This window comes from Ursus arctos, unplaced genomic scaffold (assembly GCF_023065955.2).
Source record: "Ursus arctos isolate Adak ecotype North America unplaced genomic scaffold, UrsArc2.0 scaffold_22, whole genome shotgun sequence".
NCBI classification, from domain to species: Eukaryota; Metazoa; Chordata; class Mammalia; order Carnivora; family Ursidae; genus Ursus; species Ursus arctos.
In genome coordinates, this window is record NW_026622897.1 from 56,557,522 (window position 1) to 56,581,697 (window position 24,176).

The 24,176-nt window shown below is 38.9% G+C and overlaps 2 protein-coding genes across 2 annotated transcripts in view; both read right to left on the reverse strand.

The window, feature by feature from the left end:
• TRIM68 (tripartite motif containing 68) overlaps window positions 1–24,176 on the reverse strand; it is a 150,613-nt gene that overhangs the window by 71,693 nt on the left and 54,744 nt on the right. The window lies entirely within an intron of this gene.
• Window positions 11,865–13,337, reverse strand: LOC125282460 (olfactory receptor 51I2-like). Its single transcript, XM_048217291.2, has one exon. The coding sequence runs from the start codon at window positions 13,273–13,275 to the stop codon at window positions 12,202–12,204; it is 1,074 nt and encodes a 357-aa protein (XP_048073248.2). The 5' UTR covers window positions 13,276–13,337; the 3' UTR covers window positions 11,865–12,201.

The window sequence follows — 24,176 nt, forward strand, 5'->3', positions numbered from 1 at the left end:
ATGAATATTGGGGAGCATATGGCCCTTCTTTTCACTACATCTATATCTTTGGGGTAATACCCAGTAGTGGAATTACTGGGTCATAGGGTTGCTTTATTTTTAACTTTTTGAGGAATCTCCATACTGTTTTCCACAGTGGCTGTACCAACTTGCATTCCCACCAACAGTGTAAGAGGGTTCCCCTTTCTCCACATCCTCTCCAACATTTGCTATTTCTTGCCTTGTCAATTTTTGCCATTCTAACTGGTGTAAGGTGGTATCTCCATGTGGTTTTGATTTGAATTTCCCTGATGGCTAATGATGTTGGACATTTTTTCATGTGTCTGTTAGCCATTCATATGTCTTCTTTGGAAAAGTGTCTGTTCATGTGTTCTGGCCATTTTTTGACTTGATTATTTGTTTTTTGAGTGTTGTGTTTGAGAAGTTCTTTATAGATCTTGGATACCAGCCCTTTACCTGTGGTGTCATTTGCAAATATCTTCTCCCATTCCATGGGTTGCCGCTTTGTTTTGTTGACTGTTTCCTTGGCTGTGCAGAAGCTTTTTATCTTGATGAAGTCCCAGAAGTTCATTTTTGCTTTTGTTTCCCTTGCCTTTGGGGATGTGTCTTGAAAGAATTTGCTGTGGCCGATATCAAAGAGGTTACTGCCTATGTTCTCTAGGATTTTGATGTATTCCTGTCTCACATCAAGGTATTTCATCCATTTAGAGTTTATCTTTGTGTATGGTTTAAGAGAATGGTCAAGTTTCATTCTTCTGTATATAGCTGTCCAATTTTCCCAGTACCATTTATTGAAGAGACTGTCTTTTTTTTCATTGGATATTCTTTTCTGCTTTGTAGAAGATAAGTTGACCATATAGTTGAGGGTCCATATGTGGGCTCTCTATTCTGTTCCATTGATGTATGTGTCTGTTTTTGTGCCAGTACCATGCTGTCTTGGTGGTCACAGTTTTGTAATATAGCTTGAAGTCAGGTAACGTGATGCCCCAGCTTTGTTTTTCTTTTTCAACATTTCCATGGCCATTCAGGGTCTTTTCTGATTCCATACAAACTTTAGGATTGTTCGTTCCAGCTCTTTGAAAAATGCCATTGGTATTTGGATTGGGATGATGTTGAAGGTATATATTGCTCTGGGCAGTATAGACATTTTAACAATATTTATTCTTTCAGTCCATGAGCATGGAGTGTTTTTCCATCTTTTTGTGTCTTCTTCAATTTCTTTCATAAGTGTTCTGTAGTTTCTAGAGTATAGATCCTTTACCTCTTTGTTTAGGTTTATTCCAAGGTATCTTACGGTTTTTGGTACTATTGTAAATGGAATCAATTCCCTAATTTCTCTTTCTATAGTTACATTGTTAGTGTATAGAAAAGCAACTGATTTCTGTGCATTGATTTTGTGTCCTGCCACATTACTGAATTGCTGTCCAGAGTGAAAGTGAGGGGATGGATAACCATTTCTCTTGCCAATGGATCTTAAAAGAAAGCTGAGATAGTAATTCTTGTATCAGACAAATTATATTTTAAGCTAAAGACTGTAGTAAGAGATGCAGAAGGACATTATATCATTCTTAAAGGGTCTATCCAACAAGAAGATCTAATAATTGTAAATATCTGTGCCCCCAATATGGGAGCAGCCAGCTACATAAAGAAACTGTTAACCAAAATAAAGAAACATATTGATAATAATACTTTGATAGAAGACCTCAACAATCCACTCAGCAGTAGACAGATCATCTAAGCAGAATATCAACAAAGAAACAAGAGCTTTGATTGACACACTGGACTAGATGGACTTCACAGATATATACAGAACATTCAACCCTAAAACAACAGAATACTCATTCTTCTCGAACACACATGGAACTTTCTCTAGAATAGACCACATACTGGGTCACACCTCAGGTGTCAACTGATACCAAAAGATTGAGCTTATTCCCTGCACATTTTGAGACCAAAATGCTTTGAAACTGAAACTCAATCACAAGAAGAAATTTGAAAGGAATTCAAACACTTGGAAGCTAAAGAGCATCCTGCTTAAGAATGTTTGGATCAACCAGGAAATGAAAGAACTTAAATAATTCCTAGAAACCAATGAGAACAAAAACACATTTGTCCAAAACCTATGGGATACTGCAAAGGCGGTCCTAAGGAGGAAATACATAGCCATCCAAGCCTCACTCAAAATAATAGAAAATTCCTGAATATACAAGTTAGCCTTACATTTTAAGGAACTGGAGAAAAAACTATAAATAAATCCTAAACCAAGCAGGAGAAGAGAAATAATAAAGATTAGAGCAGAGATCAATGAACTAGAAACCAGAAATACAGTAAAGGAGATCAACTAAACTAGAAGCTTGTTCTTTGAAAGAATTAATAAGATCGATACACCACTGGCCAGACTTATCCAAAAGAAAAGAGAAAGGACCCAAATTAATAAAATTATGAATGAAAGGGGAGAGATCATGACTAACACCAAGGAAATAGAAATAATTATTAGAAATTATTGTCAGCAACTATATGCCAATAAATTAAGCAACTGGAAGAAATGGATGCCTTCTTGGAAACTATAAACTACCAAGACTGAAACAGGAAGACATCGACAATCTGAATAGACCAATAACCAAGGACGAAATTGAAGCAGTGATCAAAAACCTCCCGAAAAACAAGAGTCCTGGGCCTGATTGATTCCCAGGAGAATTCTACCAAACATTTAAAGAGGAGATAATGCCTATTATCCTGAAGCTCTTTCAAAAAATAGAAAGAGAAGGAAAATGTCCAAACTCATTGTATGAGGCCAGCATTACCTTGATCCCCAAACCAGGCAAAGACCCTATCAAAAAGGAGAATTACAGACTAATATCCCTGATGAATATGGATGCCAAAATTCTCAACAAGATCCTAGCCAATAGGATCCAGTACTACACTAAAAGGATTATCCACCATGACCAGGTGGGATTTATTCCGGGATGCAAGGGTGGTTCAACATTCACAAATCAATCAATGTGATAGAACACATTAATAATAGAAGAGACGACCATATGATCCTCTCAATTGATGCAGAAAAAGCATTTGACAAAATACAACAGCCTTTCCTGATTAAAACTCTTCAGAATGTAGGTATAGAGGGAATATTCCTCAATTTCATAAAAACCATCTATGAAAGTCCACAGCAAATATCATTTAGGAACACCACAAGGATGCCCACTCTTGCCACTATTATTCAACATAGTGCTAGAAGTCCTAGCATCAGCCATCAGACAACAAAAAGAAATAAAATGTATTCTAGTTGGCAAAAAAGAAGTCAAACTCTCTCTCTTCACAGATGACATGATACTGTATGTTGAAAACCCAAAAGACTCCACCCCCAAATTACTAGAACTCATAAAATTATCTTTCTTTGTGGACACCATGAACTTATGTATAGAAAACTCCCAAAACTCAATTAAAAACTGTTAGAACTAATAAATTTAGTGCAGGTTCAGGAAACAAAATCAGCACACAAAAATTGGTTGTGTTTCTATGTACTAGCAGTATACTATCTGAAAAGGAAATTAATAAAACAATCCCATTTACAATAGCATCAAAAAGAATAAAATACTTAGATGGGGTGCCTGGGTGGCTCAGTCGTTTAAATGACTAACTTTGGCTCAGATTATGATCTGAGGGTCCTGGAATTGTGCCCCGCATTGAGCCTGGTGTTGGGCTGTGTGCTCAGCAGGGAGTCTGCTTGTCCCTTTCCGCCCCCACCCCCCCGACTTGTGCTTGCTTTCTCTCCCAAAAAAATTTAAAAAATCTTTAGAAAGATAAAAGTGGTGCCTGGGTGGTACAGTCGCTTGAGCATATGACTCTTGGTTTTGGCTCGTGTTGTGATCTTGGAGTTGTGAGATCGGGCCCGGGCTCTATGCTCAGCGTGGAGTCGGCTTCAGACTCTCTCTCCCTAACCCCCTCCCTGCTGTGTTCTCTCTCTCTCTCTCGAATAAATAAATAAATCTTAAAAAAAAAAATAGGAGTAAACATAGGGAGGTAAAAGACATATACAGAAAACTACAAATTATTGGTGAAAGAAATTAAGACACAATAAATGGAAAGACATTGCATGTTCATGGATTGAAAGACTTAATATTGTCTAAATATCCATATTACCCAAAGTGATCTATGAATCCAGAGAAATTCCTATGAAAAGCTCAATGACATTTTTTATAGAAATAGGAAAAAAATAATCCTAAAATTCATATGGAGCCAAAGAGACCCCAAATAGTCAAAGCAGTCCGAGGTAGAAGAACAACGTTGGAGGCATCACATTTCTGATTTCAAAATACATTGTAAATCTACAGTATTTTAAAACAGTATGGTACTGGGCATCTGGCTGGCTCAGTTGGTAGGGCATGCAATTCTTGATCTCAGGGTCTTCAATTCAAGCCCCATGCTCGGTGTAGAGATTATTTTAAAAATTCAGAAAAAATCAGTATGGTACTGGTTTAAAAACTGATATTTGGGATAGAGAGCCCAGAAATAAATGAAATATGTACAATCAAGTGATTTTTGACAAGGGTCTAAGAATATGCAATGGGAAAAAGACAATTTCCTTAACAAATAGTTGGTAAAACTGGGTATTCTCATTCAAATGAATGACAGCAGACTCTTATCTTACACCATATACAAAAAATTGACCTGAAATTATAAAACTCCTAGAATAAAACAGAAGAATCTTTATGACATTGGACTTGGCAATAATTTCTTAGATATGACAACAAAAGCACGATCAATAAAAGCAAAATTAGACAAGTGGGGCTACATCAAACTAAAAAGTTAATGTGCAGCAAAGGAAAGAATAAAATAAAAAGGCAACCAATGGAATAGGAGAAAATATTTGTAAACCATATACCTGATAATGCATGAATATAAATATATATATAAGGAACTCTTACAAATCATTAGCAAAAAACCCCCCAAATAACCTGATTAAAAAAACGGGCAAAGGAATTGAATACATATTTCTCTAAAAACATACAAATGGCCGACAGATATATGAAAAGGCGCTCAACATCACTAATTATTTATGAAAAGCAAATCAAAACCACAATGAGATATCATCTTACAACTCTTAGGGTGGTTATCATCCGAAAGAAAGAAAGGAAGGAAGAAAGAAAGAACGGACCCCACATGATAACAAGTATTGGTGAGAATGTGGACAAATTGGAACCTTTGTGTACTGTTGGCAGTAATGTAAGCTGATGTGGTGTCTATGGAAAACAGTATGCAGGTCCTCAAAAAATTAGAACTACCGTATCATCTAGTAATTCCATTTCTGGATGTTTACCCCAAAGAATTGGTGTCAGAGTTCAAAGAGATATTTGCAGAAGCATCTTAAAAGGATATTGATATTTCCAAACATTGGCCTCCAAATCCTACTTCGACTTGCCAACTCCCCAGTTTTCTGCCTGTGTGCCTGCCAGTGAAGACAGTGCCTGCCTCAGTGGTCTCTTTGGGATGACTTTCAAATGAAGTTGTCTCTATCCCAGGGACATTGAATTTTCAGAGCTGAGGCAAAGTAGGGTGATGCATAACTAAAGTCTAGAGTCTCTAATATAATCTCAGGCAACTGTGGAAGGCCAGAAGAAAGCCATTCTTGAGTAAGAAGATGCCCTTTTGGAGCAAAGGATGCCCGTTTTCTCTTCAACTGTTAAGAGCTATATCTATAGGTTGCATTGCTTGGAGTATGGTGTGAACTTAGTAACTAGTTATTGAATAAACATCAGGATATTTGTTCAGGAATTATGATTTATAAATAGATTTATTCAAATAATGTTCCTGAAGCGATGTCTAGGCCAGTCCCTTTTCTGGGTAATGAAGGCATTCGGTGTGAATGAATGAATCAGTAATTGCCTTCCAGGGACTAGAATAGATCAGTACAAAAGATGATTTCAATAGCAAGTGTAAGTTCTCTGAGAGGTGTGTGCAAGCTTCAAAGAGAGCTTGGAAGAGAGAAGATTAAGGAACAAGACACAGAAGACGGAACCTTTAACCTCTCCTGGAAGGACAAGAGTCTTCCAGTTAAGTTGGAGAAAGTAGTAGGTGACTACCACCGCATTGGAGAAAGCTGTTCTCCCAGGGCTGCAGAGTTATGGGTTCATCCTCTGCTGCCTACATTCGGAGGTAGACTGGGGGAGGAGTGCTAGACCCTGCACCCAGAGATCTTCATTTCTGACCAGACACATAGGCTTTGGACTACATTCTTTCACTGTCTTCCTTCCTTTATTCACTAAAATGTTATTTATTAAGCTGTGCGGTGTTTTGTGCCAGGCCCAAGTTAAGCATCGAGAACACAGAAAGAACAAGAACATCATCACTGATAACTAGCTTCAAGGATTTCAAAGTCTCATGCACAATTATTTATAATTACAGTATAGTGTACTAAGTAGTACAATTGAAGGAAGCACAAGGTGCTTAGGGATCACTGTGGAAACCCCTGAGTTGCCTTGAGGTGGGAGTGGGTAAAATCCCAATACAAGTCCTAATGGAAAGCACATTCTAGCCAAGAAGAAATAGAATTATTTTGCTTCCTCTGCATTCTGATTCTGCATTCTTAACACCAATGGATTAGCTTACCCAGGCTCAGTCTTAGAACCTCTCTCAGCATTCATTCCATAATTACCTGAGATACTGTATTGTCTCTTTTGAGATTATAGGATCATGGACATGGGGCTTACTTGCTTTCTCCCTCCCCACCCTCTCAGGCACGTGTGCACACACACACAAGCAGACACCGCACACATACACACTTTTTCTGCAGATTCATTTGAAAGTAAGTTGTAGACATTACAGTCCTTCTCAATAAACACTAACCATGCACCTCCTAAAAATGGGGACTGGAGGAGATTATACTGAGTGAAATAAGTCAAGCAGAGAAAGACAATTATCATATGGTTTCACTCATTTATGGAACATAAGAAATAGCAGGAAGATCGGTAGGAGAAGGAAGGGAAGAATGAAGGGGGGTAAACAGAAGGGGGAATGAACCATGAGAGACTATGGACTCTGGGAAACAAACTGAGGGCATCAGAGGGGAGAGGGGTGGGGGACTGGGATAGTCTGGTGATGGGTATTAAGGAGGGCACATATTGCATGGTGCACTGGGTGTTATATGCAAATAATGAATCATGGAACACTACATCAAAAACTAAGGATATACTGTATGGTGACTAACATAATAAAAAATATTACAAAAAATAGATTCTCCTACATAACCACAAAACTATTTTCAAATCTAAGCAAATTATGCTAACCTAATAATATTATCGATATACAATACATATTCAGACTACAATTGTCCTAATAATGACTGGTTAATGCTAGTATTTGTTTGAAATGTCCCTTTAATCTCTTTTAGTTTAGATTAATTCCCCAACATTGTTTTTATAAAATTGCAATTTTAAAGATCCTGGGCTAGTGTGTGTGTGTGTGTGTGTGTGTGTGTGTGTGTGTGAGTGCATGTGTGTGTATTTGGTTCTGTCTGTGTGGTGTTTCCCATATTCAAAATTTTTCTGATTACTTTCTCATGGTTATATTCAGGTTGAACATTTTTGATAGGAATTTACATATGTGATTTTGTGTCCTTATTGTTCAAATCAGAAAGTAACTAAGGTCAAATTATCTTATTATTGGTTAAGCTAAATTCATCACTTGTTTAAGGTGGTAATTGGCAGTCTCTTTATCATAAAGGCATATTTATCCTTTCCTATTTAGTAAGTAGTGTGTGCAGTGATACTTTAAGACTGTGTGAAAATTGTTTCCCAATATCTTTTAAGCCTTTATTTTTTTTAACTTTCTACTGATTTTTTAAATTATATTATGTTAGTCACCATACAGTACATCCCTAGTTTTTGATGTAAAGTTCCATGATTCATTTCTTGCATATAACACCAGTGCACCGTGCAATACATGCCCTCCTTAATACCCATCACAAGGCTATCCCATTACCCCACCCCCCTGCCCTCTGAAGCCCTCAGTTTGTTTCCCAGAGTCCATAGTCTTTATTGTTCATTCCCCTTTCTGTTTACCCCCCCTTTCTTCTTCCCTTTCTTCTCCTACGATCTTCCTACTTCTTACATTATATAAATGAGTGAAACCATACGATAATTGTCTTTCTCTGCTTGACTTATTTTGCTTAGCATTATCTCCTCCAGTCCCATCCATGTTGCAGCAAATGTTGAGAAATCGTTCTTTTTGATGGCTGAGTAATATTCCATTGTATATATGGACCACATCTTCTTAATCCAGTCATCTGTTGAAGGGCATCTTGGCTCCTTCCACGATTTAGCTATTGTGGACAATGCTGCTATGAACATTGGGGTGCATAAGGCCCTTCTCTTCACTACATCTGTATCTTTGGAGTAAATACCCAGTAGTGCAATGGCTGGATCATAGGGTAGCTCAATTTTTAACTTTCTAAGGGACCTCCACACTGTTTTCCAAAGTGGCTGTACCAATTTGCATTCCCACCAGCAATGTAAGAGGGATCCCTCTCTCTACATCCTCTCCAACAATTGTTGTTTCCTGCCTTGTCAATTTTTGCCGTTCTAACTGGCGTAAGGTGGTATCTCCATGTGGTTTTGATTTGAATTTCTCTGATGGCTAATAATTTTGAACATTTTTTCAAGTGTCTGTTAGTCATTTGTAGGTCTTCATTAGAAAAGTGTCTGTTCATATCTACTGCCCATTTTATGATTTGTTTATTTGTTTCTTGTATATTGAGTTTGAGATGTTCTTTGTAGATCTTGGATACCAGTCTTTTATCTGTAGTGTCATTCGCAAACATCTTCTCCCATTCTGTGGGATGCCTCTTAGTTTTTTTGACTGTTTCCTTGGCTGTGCAGAAGCTTTTTATTTTGATGACGTCCCACCAGTTCATTTTTTCTTTTGTTTCTCTTGCCTGTGGAGATATGTCATGAAAAAAGTTGCTGTGGCCGATGTCATAGAGGTTGCTGCCTATGTACTCCTCTAGGATTTTGATGGATTCCTGTCTCACATAGAGGTCTTTCATCCATTTGGAGTTTATCTTTGTGTATGGTGTGAGAGAGTGGTCAAGTTTCATTCTTTTGCATGTAGCTGTCCAATTTTCCCAGCACCATTTATTGAAGAGACTGTCTTTTTTCCACTGGATGTTTTCTCCCGCTTTGTCAAAGATTAGTTGCCCAAAGAGCCAAGGGTCCATTTCTGGGTTCTCTGTTCTGTTCCATTGGTCTATGTGTCTGTTTTTGTGCCAGTACCATGCTGTCTTTGTGATCACAGCTTTGTAGTATAGTTTGAAATCTGGCAACGTGATGCCTCCAGCTTTGTTTTTCCTTTTCAACAATTCCTTGGTGATTCGGGGCCTTTTCTGATTCCACATAAATTTAAGGGCTGTTTGTTCCAGTTCTTTGAAAAATGTCATTGGTATTTTGATCGGAATGGTATTGGAAGTGTAGATTGCTCTGGGTAGCATAGACATTTTACTATGTTTATTCTTCCTATCCATGAGCATGGAATATTTTTCCATCTTTTTGTGTCTTCTTCAATGACTTTCAAGAGTGATTTGTAGTTTCTAGAATATAGACCTTTACGTCTCTGGTTAAGTTAATTTCAAGGTAACGTATGATTTTTGGTGCTATTGTAAATAGAATGGATTCCCTAATTTCTCTTTCTTCAGTCTCATTGTTCGTGTATAGAAATGCAACTGATTTCTGAGCATTGATTTTGTATCCCGCCACATTACTGAAGTGCTGCTCTATAACTTCTAGTAGTTTGGGGGTGGATTCTTTTGGGTTTTCCATATAGAGTATCATGTCATCTGCGAAGAGAGACAGTTTGACTTCTTCTTTGCCGATTTGGATAACTTTTATCCCTTTTTGTTGTCTGATTGCTGTTGCAAGGACTTCTAGTACTATGTTGAATAATAATAGCGAGAGTGGACATCCTTGTTATGTTCCTGATCTTAAGGGAAAGGCTTCCAGCTTTTCCCCATTGAGAATGATATTCGCTATAGGCTTTTCATAGATGGTTTTTATGAAATTGAGGAATGTACCCTCTATCCCCACACTCTGAAGTGTTTTAATAAGAAAAGGATGCTGTATTTTGTCAAATGCTTTTACTGCATCTATTGAGAGGCTCATATGATTTTTGGCTTTTTTCTTGTTGATAAAATCTGTTATACTGATAGATTTGCGAATGTTGAACCACGCTTGCATCCCAGGGATGAATCGCACTTGGTCATGATGGATAATCCTTTTAATGTACTATTGGATCCTATTAGCTAGGATCTTGTTGAGAATTTTCACATCCATATTCATTAGGGAAATCGGTCTGTAATTCTCCTTTTTGATGGGGTCTTTGCTTGGTTTGGGGATCAAGGTAACATTGGCCTCATAGAATGAGCTTGGTAGTTTTCCTTCTGTTTCTATTTTTGAAACAGCTTCAGGAGAATAGGTATTATTTCATCTTTGAATGTTTGGTAGAATTCCCCAGGGAATCCATCAGGCCCTGGAGTCTTGTTTTTCGGGAGGTTTTTGATAACTGCTTCAATCTCTTCATAATTAATTGGTCTGTTTAAATAATCAATTTCTTCCTGTTTCAGTCTTGGTAGTTTCTGGGTTTCCAGGAAGTCATCCATTTCTTCCAGATTATTTCCACACCTCACTGTTTTTGTTTTTTACATTCTTTTCCCTTTTTTTATAATAATATTTTTTATTATATTATGTTAGTCACCATACAGTACATCCCTGGTTTTTGATGTAAAGTTCCATGATTCATTAGTTGTGTATAACAACCAGTGCACCATGCAATACGTACCCTCCTTACTACCCATCACCAGCCTATCCCATTCCCCGCCCCCTCCCCTCTGAGGCCCTCAGTTTGTTTCCCAGAGTCCACAGTGTCTCATGGTTCATTCCCCCTTCTTTTAACCCCCCCTTTCTTCTTCCCTTTCTTCTCCTACGATCTTCCTACTTTTTATGTTCCATAAATGAGTGAAACCATATGATAATTGTCTTTCTCTGCTTGACTTACTTTGCTTAGCATTATCTCCTCCAGTCCCATCCATGTTGCAGCAAATGTTGACAAATCGTTCTTTTTGATGGCTGAGTAATATTCCATTGTATATATAGAGCACATCTTCTTAATCCAGTCATCTGTTGAAGGGCATCTCGGTTCTTAGCCACGATTTAGCTATTGTGGACAATGCTGCTATGAACATTGTGGTGCTTATGGCCCTTCTTCTCACTACATCTGTATCTTTGGGGTAAATACCCAGTGCAATAACCTTTTACAAAGCAATAAGCTTTCCGTGGCTTACTCAAATAAGGAATGAGGGCAGATGTTTCCACGAGGTCTGAAAGGCCCCAGGAGCACAAGGAGTGCTCATCACTTCTAGCTCATTTCCTGTCCGTCTCCCTCCAACACACACACAGATTATGCTGAGCCACATCTGACTGACTATATTCATCTTTCCAAAAACACACCAGATAATTCCACACCTCACTGTTTTGTTTTAAAGATTTATTTATTTATTTTGGGGAGGGTAGAAGGGCAGAGGGAGAGGGAAAGAGAGAATCCTAAGCAGACTCCCTGCTTGCACGGAGCCTGACTATGTGGGCTCGATCTCAGGACCCTGAGATCATGACCTGAGCCCAAATCAAGAGTGGGACGCTTAACCAACTGATGCACCCAGGCACTCCACACCTCACTGTTTTTGTTTTTTACATTCTTTTCCCTTTATCAGGTATGGCTTCCCCTAGCCCACCTTTTCTGCATGACAAACTCCTATTCATCTTTCATCCTTCTTCCCTGACTCCTGTCTCATTTCCTCTTGACAAGACAGGAAACCCTCTTCCAGATTCCTTTAGCCCTTTGTGTGTACCTATCATAGCCTCATTACACTTAATTATAATTGTGTATTTAGAAGCTTCTGTCCTGCAATGGAGGGACAAGACCATGTATAAATCATTTTACTATCCCTAGTAAGGAGCACAGAGTCTCTCGAACAAGTAAATACTGAATTAAAAAGCTGAAGTTCATGAGTGCAGGAAAGAATCAAGACTGTTTGTCACCCATCAATATGAGGATGTCCATTTGTCATACTCTTGATAATGTGTCTGGGTCAGGCATCTGAGTAAAGGCTTTCTGGACATGTTTTTCCTTAGAACCTGTGATTGTTTCCTGGTTTCATCAGCCTTGCCTCTTCTCTCTCAGCATTCTGAACATGGCCTCCCTGATGGGCTTGGATTTCACACTGTAGATGATGGGGTTGAGCACAGGGGGCACCACCAGGTACACATAGGCAATGAGAGCATGTACAATATGAGGCAGGTGCCTCCCAAAACGGTGGATCATTGACACTCCTATGACTGGGATATAGAAAATCAGAACAGCTAATATATGAGACACACATGTGTTGAGGGCCCGGACACGCTCCCTGGGAGAGGCCAGACCCATCACTGTATGAAGAATAAGGGTATAGGACAGGACAATAAGCAAGGAGTCTACACCCACTGTGGATAAAACTACATAGAGCCCATAAAGGATGTTGACAGTAATGTCAGCACAGGCCCGTTTCATGATGTCTGCATGGAAGCAGAAGGAGTGGGACAGGAGGTTGTTACCAGGGCAGAAGTTCAGTCGCTTCAGTAAGAAGGGCCCTGGAAAGAGGGATAAAGTGGCTCGAGCTACAATGGCCAGCCCAATCCTAATGATGACATTATTGGTGAGGATAGCTGCATAGCGAAGAGGGTTGGAGATGGCCACAAAGCGGTCAAATGACATGGCCAGGAGCACCGATGACTCCACCACAGAGAAGGAGTGGAGGAAGAACATCTGGACCAGGCAGGCATTGAAGCCTATGAGCCGACGGTCAAACCAGAGCACAGCCAGGGTGGTGGGCAGTGTGGACAGGGTGAGGCCCACATCAGTGAGGGCCAGCATGGACAGAAAGTAGTACATGGGTTGGTGTAGGCTGGGAGTTCTCCCCACAGCCAAAAGGATCAGGCAGTTTCCAGTGAGGGCCACAGTGTACATGGAGGAAAAGGGGATGGAGATCCATCCATGAACAGCCTCCAGCCCTGGGATGCCAATCATCAGGAAGGAATGTGGCTGGAAGAAGGTGATGTTGACATAGGACTGGGAAGGGAGCATCTTTGGAAAGTAGTCGAGGTCTCCAGGAAGATGTGGCCACTTCAGTCTGGGACAAAAAATAAGGACAAAATCATTATTGGAAAATATACCACCTCTGATATTAGGTGACATGTGTTCCTACACATTAGCAAGTATGAAATGTAAAGGGATTTAAAAATGTACTCCATCTAAAAGCCAACTAGAGAATAACTATACTTTAAATGTATTGACTACAACAGTGTCATTTTATGTGTAAAATACTGATTTCTTCGTATATAGAAGAAAGCAGTGCTTTCTATAAGAATGTGAGATGATCCTAAAAAGCCTAATAAAAAATGCTCTATTTAAAATAAGAAACAGTGGTCTCATGGAAGTAAATTGCAAACATGATGGAAGCCTGAACGGTTGATGGCATGGGCTTGTTATCTTTCTTTTCTTGGATTCACCTTTAAATTTCCAAACAAACAGATAAATAAATAAGCAAATAAAAAACCCTCTAAAGATAAGCCAATAAAAACAACAGAAGGGAAACAGCCACTGAGATATCTTTTAGCAGAGGTTTAAACAACCCACCAAAAATAGATCTGAGAGCTAAAAGGGGTTTTACTATGAGCACTGGGTGTACAGTTATGCCATATCTAGCCAATGTAATCACCTCACTCTGAAGGGAAGAATGACTTCTTTTTCCTTCGGGGGAGGTGACAGCATTGGGTCTCTAAAACAGATTGCACATATTCTAGTAGAATATTTTAAAAGAGAATATAATGAAATAAAGTTTTGACTCTTTCAGATCTGTCATCCTCTATTTCTTCTCTCTCAGACACTGTTTTGAACAAATATTAATCCCTGGCAGAGCTCACCCCATTCAAAGATGAGTAACAGAAAAATTCCAACATAGAATTTGTGCAGACATATTATGTAAAAATGAAAAGGGATAAAACATGTTAAAGATATGTAAAAATACTCTTTGAGATAAGGAATTATTAAGGAAGAAGAAGAAAATTCTGGATAAAAATTTTATAAATAAATAAATGAAAGAAATCATGAACCAAATTAAAATTTTTGATATTGGGTATAAAAATGAGTTGATAATAAAAAAGAAAGTGAATACCAAAATGGTAAGCCAAATAAAATAACATGAAAAAAATAATAAAATCTATGATAAAATAGAGAATATTTTTATTACAGAAAGGACTACTGTTTAAAATACTCAGAGATAGAGAATAGAGTTGAGAATAATGAAATACAATTAAATGAAAGTAATGATAAAAGTAATTAGACTATAGTGGAGATGTCAAATAAACTGTGGAATTTTAAACATAATAGATATTCCTGAGGAAGAGTAAAATAAAAATGAAAACCAGAAAGATATTAAAATGTATCATAAAATATTTTTCTGAAAAGTGAATGAAACTGTCCACATTAAAGTGTCATGTAGTAAGAAATAAATACTAATAAGCAAATTTATATGTATGTAAGTATGGTAATTGTATTGCGAGGAAAAACAGAAATTATACATAAAGCTGCTCTGATAAAAGCAATATATCTCAAAATGAAAAAATTAACATTTATCCCAGAAATCTCTTAAGACCACTAGACCACAGAGAAAGGATCAATGTGCAGAGAGAGTTGCAGAAAAATTGATCTAATCTACACATTCTAAATATGTTTAGAATGTTGTTCAGGTGGAAAAGGAAAAAATACATCAAAGTCAGTACATTTGTATTTTTATTTGTAATATGGGCTATCACTACTATAGGATACATCATTTGAGTCATTATTTTAATGCATTTGGGAAGCAAAACTTTCAGGGTAAGAATAGAGGTTATGTATGTAAATTCAAAAGAGTTGGTTAAAATGCTGTAATCATAAAGCTGAGAATATCAACTTGGGAATATCAGAATAAGCTCAAGGAATATTTATTCTTTAAATAGTACATATCTCCTAGCTTTATTTCCAGAAAACACCTACAATCCAAAACAATTCAGTAGAAAGGAACACACCTAATGCTCGGATGTGGTCTCTAAATATCCTTTCCCCCAATTTCAAGCATCCTTTCATAAATGGCTGATAAGCCTTCTACTGGGAATACACCAAATCACCTTGGATATCTTTTAATAATAGAAAACAGGAAACCAAAGACAACTGAGATTATTTTTTAAAGACAAAGAAGCCAACTCAAAGAGGCTTCCACTTGTCAAATATGGGTCAATCAAGCATCGATGAGAATAATAACTGCTAGAGATGGAAACACACTGAGAGAGAGAAAGAGAGAAAGAGAGAGAAAGAGAGAAAGAACAAGGTCAGTAAGACTAGGCATTCAGTATTCTGAAAACTGACAAATAACCTACTTTTCTTCTACAAACTGTAGAATGGTGTAAAGAAAGGAACCAAAGGTGGAAAGTTTCTCTCTACAGAAGCATTCCGGCTATTAAGAAGTAATAGAACTGAAGTATTACTTTTTAAAAAACCCAATGAAATATGGCAAAAAAATCATCAGGGGATGATATCATCACAAATGAGAGAAAACTAGATACTGTATTTTACCAAAATAACAAACCTGACTCATATCTACCAGTTTCTAGAGAGTATAGGAGACACCAGGCAAGCAGATATGTTAAAAGACACCAAGGGATGTGATGAGAAAAATCCAAACTACAACAAAAACAAAAGCTTCCAGGACAAAATTCCAGTTTCTTCCATAAAATAAATTACAAGAAAATAAAAAAAGGAAAGAGTGGAAACCCATAGATTAGGAGAGCCTTGACACATATTAACCAAATGCAATGGATGAAGTTTGTTTGGATATTGTTTTGAACAAATCAGATAGAAAAAGTCTGCAAACTAGCTTTCCGAGATACTTTAATGGGATAATTGGGGAAATATAAATACTGGTTGAATTCTTGATGATGATCTTTTATTTCGGTGTGATTATAATCCTATGGCTATGTTTTAAGACTTGAAAATATTTGTACAATAAGGAAGGACATTATATTGACTTCAAAATAATTGGGGGAGTGGGGGCCACCTGTGGTAGAATTGTGTAGGGCCAAGCTGCCAAGAGTGGCTACAAACTGATGATTTTGGTAGCTAGGTATGAGTATATGGAGATCAAGTTTGTCCTCACTGTAATTTTGAGAGAGGACTTTATTATTTTTCATAATAAAATGTTAATAAATGAACACTTTATAAAAAGTAAAATCATTTAATGGGAAGAGTTTTCTAATTAAACATGGTGAATTCACACAAAACTTTACTCTCTCTAAAATCTCATTTAAATGATAGTCAAAATTTTAAAAATATGATCTGACAGTGGCAGAAGAACAGGATGGGATATGAGGTATATCAACAATATTACAGTTGATGAACAATGGTAGGAAGGGTGAAAAGAAACTGGCAGAAATAGAAGATTAAGTTCATAGAGAGGAGGTTATGCCGCACATCCACTTCAAAAGAACTAAGGAGTTAGAGTTGATAAAGGCAAGAGTAAGGAATGGGATTGAAAGCAGGATGGTCTTCTAGGGAGCAGCTATATGATTCCTTCTCCTGTCCCTTGCATTCTTGCAGAAGACAGGTTACTTTCTGAAAAAAATTCTCCCAGCAAGGTTCTGGACTCAGAGATGCCAAGACTGAACTGAAAGATGGACAGCATTGAAAACAAGGGAATTGAGGAAAGGTGAGACTTCCCAGCTCTCTTTCACCCCTGGGTTCACAGAGTCCTGGTAATCAGGATTACTCTGTACCACCGTGGGGCCACTATGGGAAGCCAGCCCAGTGTGATAAAGAAGGCCTGTGGAGAAATGCCAGTCTAGACAAGGAGGAGGATAGCTGAGATGCCGAACCAGAGCTCAGATGACCCCAAAATGCCAGATGGGAAGAGAACTTGGCACATTTTCTCATCTACTTTCTGGAGAGACTATGAGGGACATCTCTCCCTAGAATGTGTTCTGAGCCTTAAACTCCCTGAACCTCAGGTAGACAACCTCCTTCAGGCCCTCTTCTCCAAGCAGGAGATGGGACTAGTATCTCTCATGGTCCGAGACTGGTTACTTCTCTTTCTTCTGTGTTATTTGCAGACCCTTCCCACTCTTATCTCTATCTGAGGCTAAGGTGCTGGAAGTCACCCAACTGGGAAGTGGAGAAGGAGATGTGTTGGGGCCCCAGGTTACTCACCCTAGCTATTGTTCCGGGCTGCTCTGCCACTCCAGATCCTGCAAGAGCCCAGGATGTCTTTGTGGCAGAGGGATTGAATTTTATCTTACTACACAGGGACATCTTGGCAGTAGTGCCTATCTCCAGGGGAGGCCAGGCTTGGGCCACCAGGGAATCACTCTGCTCAGAACCCTGGGGAATGGAAAAGTTAAGGCTAGCTTTGGAATCAGGGGAAGCATTTGGAGGAACTAAACAGTAAGGGGGCAAGGGAGAGACAGAATCATGGATTCTGCAATATCCCACTACGTTTAAATGACTCTGGGAAACAAACTGAGGGCTTTGGAGGCGATGAGGGTGGCGGATTGGGATAGGCCGGTAATGGGTATTAAGGAGGGCACATATTGCATGGTGCACTGAGTGTTATACGCAAATAATGAATCATGGAATATTGCATCAAAAAGTGGGGATGTACTGTATGGTTACTAATATAACAAAAAAAATATTTTTAAAAATGGCTATATTCAGAGACTATCAGCTTCAATAGCCCACCTGCATTTGAGATCCTTCCAAGACAATATTTCTTTTTTTAATAATATTTTTTATTATGTTATGTTAGTCACCATACAGTACGTCCCTAGTTTTTGATGTAAAGTTCCATGATTCATTACTTGTGTATAACACCCAGTGCACCATGCAATACGTGCCCTCCTTAATACCCATCACCAGCCTATCTCATTCCCCCACCCCCCTCCCCTCTGAAGCCCTCAGTTTGTTTCCCAGAGTCCATAGTCTGTCAAGACAATTTTTCTGAAGCCTCCTCTTGACCAGGCCCCAGGATCAGTCCTGCAGGAGCTCTTAGTCTATGCAGAGTGTAGAGATATGGAGTCTAGAAGTCAAGGCCTAACCCTGCCTGAGGGAATGAGGGAAAGCTTCCTAGAGGAGAGGGAGTGGACTTGTGAAAGGCGCACAGACCCTGTTCCAAACTCTCAGCACTCATTCTAGGACAGACACCCGGACTTCAGGCTTGCAGCTCCAGACTGGGGCTGGCACAGATTCTTCCCACACTCAGCCCGGGACTGACCTGCTGAATCAAAGTTCAAAAAGGAGGGAACTTGGGCAGTGAAAGGAACATGTACTACAGAGCCAGGCAGATCAGGGTTTGAATTCTTGCTCTGTTTTCCTCTCCACATACAAGCTCTGTCTCCATTCTTTCTCACTTTCTGGAGAGTTCTGCCACAAAATCACCTCAGCTCCTTATCAGTTTGGACTGTAGTCATTCACCTGGAGCTGCTTTCTAGGGATACACAGACTTTTCTCCTCTTTGATTTTGGCTGTACTCTCCCAGCTGAACTGGGCCCAGCCTGACTACCTTTCTCCCTCTGAGATGATAATTAAACTTAGGGGGAAAAAATCACACACCTTTGAAATCTTACATCAAAACAAATTTGTGGCCATTTACCTGAGCTGAGACTTCTGTATCACACTTAATTTCTTTCAGGTTTAAAATGTCACCATTGTTCTCAACCTCTTTATTCAACCTGCCAGTCTCTTCTCCTAACAGCTAATTTGACATTGCTCCTGACTTCCCATAGTAAATGGTGGCCATCAGGTGTGCCTTCTCTAAGGTTCTCGCCCAGCTCATCTGTTCTCTTACCCACTTCCACTCCAACATCTACATCCTGGCAGGGAGACCAGTTAATGGCATATGGGTCTTCATGTCAGCCCCCTCTCCATCCTCTAACCACTTCTTTGTTGGGTGCCCATCACATGTGGCCAAAAAAAAAGGAAGAAAAATTCTGAATGGCATAGCATGTAACCTGACTCTTTATTTATTTAGTTAGTTTTTTTAAGTTTCTATTTTAATTTCAGGTAATAAACATACAGTGTTGTATTAGTTTCACGTGTACAATATAGTGATTCAATAATTCCATACATGGCCTGGTGCTCATCACAACTGCTCTCCTTAGTCCCCATCAGCTATTTCACCCGTCCCCCCACCTCCCCTCTCGTAACCAGTTTATCTATTTGTTCTCTCTAATTAAGAGTCTGTTTCTGGATTTCTCTCTCTCTCCTTTGCTTATTTGTTTTGTTTCTTAAATTCCACATAGGAGTGAAATCATATGGTATTTATCTTTCTCTGACTGACTTATTTTGTTTAGCATTACACTCTTAAGTTCCTTCTATGTTGTTGCAAATGGCAAGATTTCATTCTTTATTTTTTATGCTGAGTAATATTTCATTATGTATGTATGTGTGTGTATATACACATCTTCTTTATCCATTCATCAGTCAGTGGACACTTGGGCTGCTTCCATATCTTGGCTATTTATAAATAATGCGGCTATAAACATTGGGTGCATGTATCCCTTTGAATTAGTGTTTCTGTATTCTTTAGGTAAATACCCAGGAGTATGATTGCTAGATCATAGGGTAGCTCTACTTTTCACTTTTTGAGGAACCTCCATACTGTTTTCCACAGTGCATTCCTACCAACAGGGCAGGAGGGTTCCTTTCTCTCTACATCCTCACCAACATCTGTTGTTTCTTGTGTTTTTTCTTCTAGCCATTCTCGCAGGTGTGAGGTGATATTGCAGTTTTGATTTGCATTTCCCTGATACTAGGTGATGATGAGCATCTTTTCATGTGTCTGTTGGCCATCTGGATGTCTTCTCTGGAGAAATGTCTGTTCATGTCTTCTGCCTATTTTTTAATTGGATTATTTGGTTTTTGGGTGTTGAGTTTTGTAAGTTCTTTATAAATTTTGGATACTAACCCTTTTCATTTGCAAATTCTCCCATTCTGTAGGTTGTCTTTTCGTTTTCTTGGTTGTTTCCTTCACTGTGCAGTCGCTTCTTATTTTGGTGAAGCCTCAATAGTTACTTTTGCTTTTGTTTCCCTTGCCTCAGGAGACCTATCTAGACAAAAGTCGCTACTGCCAATGTCAGAGAAATTACTGCCTGTGCTCTCTTCTAGGATTTTTATGTTTTTGGGTCTCATATTTAGGTCTTGAATCCATTTTGAATCTATTTTTGTGTGTGGTATAAGAAAGTGGTCCAGTTTCATTTCACTGCATGTTGCTGTCTTCTTGATAGATCTTCTATCCTGAAGAAGAGGTCCTATAATGCCCTGCAGTATAGTGTCCCCCACGCCTCAGAGTCTGGCACTTCTGGAAGTGTCTCCAATGTGTGCTGCATGTGCTCTGCTGTTGTGTCCTGGCCCCTCTATCCTTCAGGCCAGTCATCTACAGAGGCTCTCTTTGCCTGTTGTGGGCAGTGTTTGGTCACTCGCCTGAAATTCACTCATTTTAACTAGGTGTATTCTTTTTTTTTTTTTTTAAGATTTTATTTATTTATTCGACAGAGATAGAGACAGCCAGCGAGAGAGGGAACACAAGCAGGGGGAGTGGGAGAGGAAGAAGCAGGCTCCCAGCAGAGGAGCCTGATGTGGGGCTCGATCCCATAATGCCGGGATCACGCCCTGAGCCGAAGGCAGACGCCCAGCCGCTATGCCACCCAGGCGCCCCTAACTAGGTGTATTCTTGTCTGTTTGTGAAATGAGGCCTGTTGCCAAGCCACAGGAACCACAGCTCTGCGAAACTCCCTTGTTGGAAGACAAGCTGTGAGTAGGGGTTTGGGAGGTCTTCTGGGGGAAGTGGCCCACCATTCTGAGACTGAGGTAAGCATGACTGGGACGGGTGGGGCTTGGTGTAAGCAAGTGTTGAGTGTCAGCACTGTGCTGGTTCCCACTGGTGGCTCTGTGCTTATGCTGAGGGGTGGGGGAGGGAAATGGTGCTGACCAGTTCCTTTGTCCCTGCAGAGATCTCTCTATAATTGATGTCTCTCTGGGACATGCTTTGAGAAGGGCAAATAACCTCCCCACTGTGTGCCCCGGGATCTCTTCAGATCACTGTTTTCCATGCTGTAGGTCTGTGGGCTGTTTGCCTGCCTCATCTCTAAGACCATCCCCCGTGCCCTCCAGGGCACTCTTACCAAGCCAAACATACTGACCTTTAAACCTCCAGGCTTTAAGCCCCACTGGTTGCAGGAACTCATGAAATTCAGCCCCTCTCTCACTTTCCAAGCCAACTGCTATGGGGAATCATTTCCCCGTGTGCTCCTCTCTGTGCTAGTCTGTCTCTTTGCCCTTCTCTGTGACTGTGGCTCCCTTCCCACTGCCATAGCCATGATCTGTTTCTCTCCCAAACCGTGTCTCTGTCTCAATTCATACAGCCTTCCAAGAAATCTTGGTATCTGGTATAGCAGGTCCTTTCATATTGTTCATCTCTGTTTTTTACTATTCTTAGCCCTTTGTACTTTCATACAAATTTTAGAATCACTTGTCAAGTTTTGCCAAAAGACCAGTTGGGATTTACAAGAAGACCAAATGAGATTACATTTATTTATAAATCAGTTGGGAAGGAATTGACAATACTACAAAATGAGATATCCCCTACTTGGCATATCCCTCCATTTCAAAGGTATCCTTTGATGTCTTTCAATAAAAGGTTTATAATTTTCTCAGTAGAAGTTTTGAATACTTTTCTTAAACTTAATTCTAGGTGCTTAATCTGTATACCATATATTATATCCCCCACATTGTCTGACACATAAAAACTGTAAATAGCTTCATCTTTGTTCAGGACTTGTTTTGCCACCAAATTAGTTACAGATAAACTTTGTTTTCAGATCATTTTACATTTTGGAACTGTGGACCTTTATTAAAATTGACATCTTTCAAGAACTCATTTTTTACCTTTTGACCATGTATAGAGTTTTGAATTTTGATTTTTGTATTTAACATTCTGCTGGACACTTTAAATTCTAATTGTTTATCTTTCAATTTTTCCCTATATGTAAATAATCACGCTGTTCGAGAATGATAGCAGTTTTATTTCTTTTTCAGTTTTGTTTCTTTCTCCAATCCTTACACAGACAGTCCTCACTTTCGTTCCATGCAGGTGCAGGATTGTGCAAAAATGATGCTGTAAGCTGAAACTGCAAAGTGATCTTAATGGAAAAATTACAGTTGTTCTGTGACTTTAAAATTTTTTTTGTTAAAAATTTTACTGTCTTCTCTAAAGATATAAGGAAATAGAAAATAGTAAAACTAATATTTAGTATACTTTAAAATATTAAGAATAGTTTGAGCAGTGCTTTATTTTTTTTAAGACAGTATCTTTGAGAGCAGTTTTAGGTTCACAAAAAAATTAGGATGAAGATACAGTGATTTCTCATATACCACCTACCCCCACACAAGTATAGCCTTCCCCATTGCCAATATCCCCCACCAGAGTGATGCGTTTGTTTCAATTGATGAACCTACACTGACATACCAAAATCACTCAGAGTCTATGATTTATATCAGGGTTCACTCTTGGTGTTGTACATTCAGTGAGTTTGGACAAATGTACAGTTACATATATCCATCATTATAATACACAGAGTAGTTTCATTGTACTAAAAATCCTCTGATCTCTGTCTATATTCCATTCCCCCTGCGGCCCTGGCAATCACTGTTTGTTTTAAACTGTCCTTAGTCTTGCCTTTTCCAAATGTCAAAAAGTCAAGTCCTACAGTCTGTAGCCTTTTCATATTGACTTTTTTCACTAAGTAATATGTATTCGAGATTTACTCATGTCTTTTCATGGCTTGATAGCTCCTTACCTTTTAGCACTGAATGATCCTCCATTGTCTGGATGTACCACCATTTATCCATTTGCCTACTGAAGGACATCTTGGTTGCTTTTGAGTTTTGGCAATTATGGATAAAGCTGCTATAAACATCCAGGTGCAGATTTTTATGTGGACATAAGTTTTCAACTCCCTTGGGTAAAAACCAAGGAGTCTGACTACTAGATCATATGGTAAGAGCATATTTAGTTTTGTAAGAGACCCCCCCCCCAAACTGTCTTCCAAGGTAGCTATACTATTTTTCATTTCTACCAGCAATGTATGAGAATTCCTATTGTTCCACATCCTTGTCAGCACTAGGTATTGTCAGTGATCCACATTTTAGCCATTCTTATAGGCACATACTGTATCTCATTGTTTTATTTTGTATTTCTGTTATGACATATCATGTGGAGCATATTTTCATATGCTTCTTTGCCATATGTAAATCTTCTTTGGTGACATGTCTGTTAAGGTGTTTGGCTCATTGTTAATTGGGTTGTTTCCTTATTGTTGAATTTTAAGAGTTCTTGATATATTTCAGATAATAGTTCTTTATCAGATGTGTCTCTTGCAAATATTTTCTTCCAGTCTGTGGCCTGTCTTCTCATTCTCTTGACATTGTCTTCCACAGAGCTAAAGTTTTTAATTTTAATGAAGTCTAGCTCATCAATAATTTCTTTCATGGATTTCATGTTGTATCTAAAAAATCATCACCATACTCAAGGTCATCTAGGTTTTCTCTTATGTTATCTTCTAGGAGGTTTATAGTTTTGTATTTTACATGTAGGTATATGATCCATTTTAAAAAAATTTGAGAGAGAGTGAGAGAGAGAGCGTGAAATAGAGCAGGGGAAAACAGAGGGAGAGGGAGAAGCAGACTTCCTGCTGAGCAGGAAGCCCGACTTGGGGCTTAATCCTGGGACTCTAGGGTCATGACCTGAGCCAAAGACAGATGCTTAACCAATGAAGCCACCCAGGTGCCCCGGTATATGATCCATTTTGAGTTAATTTTTGTGAACGGTGTTAAGGTCTGTGTCTAGAATCAGTTTTTTTGCATGTGGATGTTAAGTGTTTCCAGTACCATTTGTTAAAGAGACTTCTTTACTCCATTATATTGCCTTTGCTCTTTATCAGAGATCAGGTGACTATTTATGTGGCTCTGTTTCTGGGCTCTCTTCTTTTCTATTGATCTATTTGTTCTTTCACCAA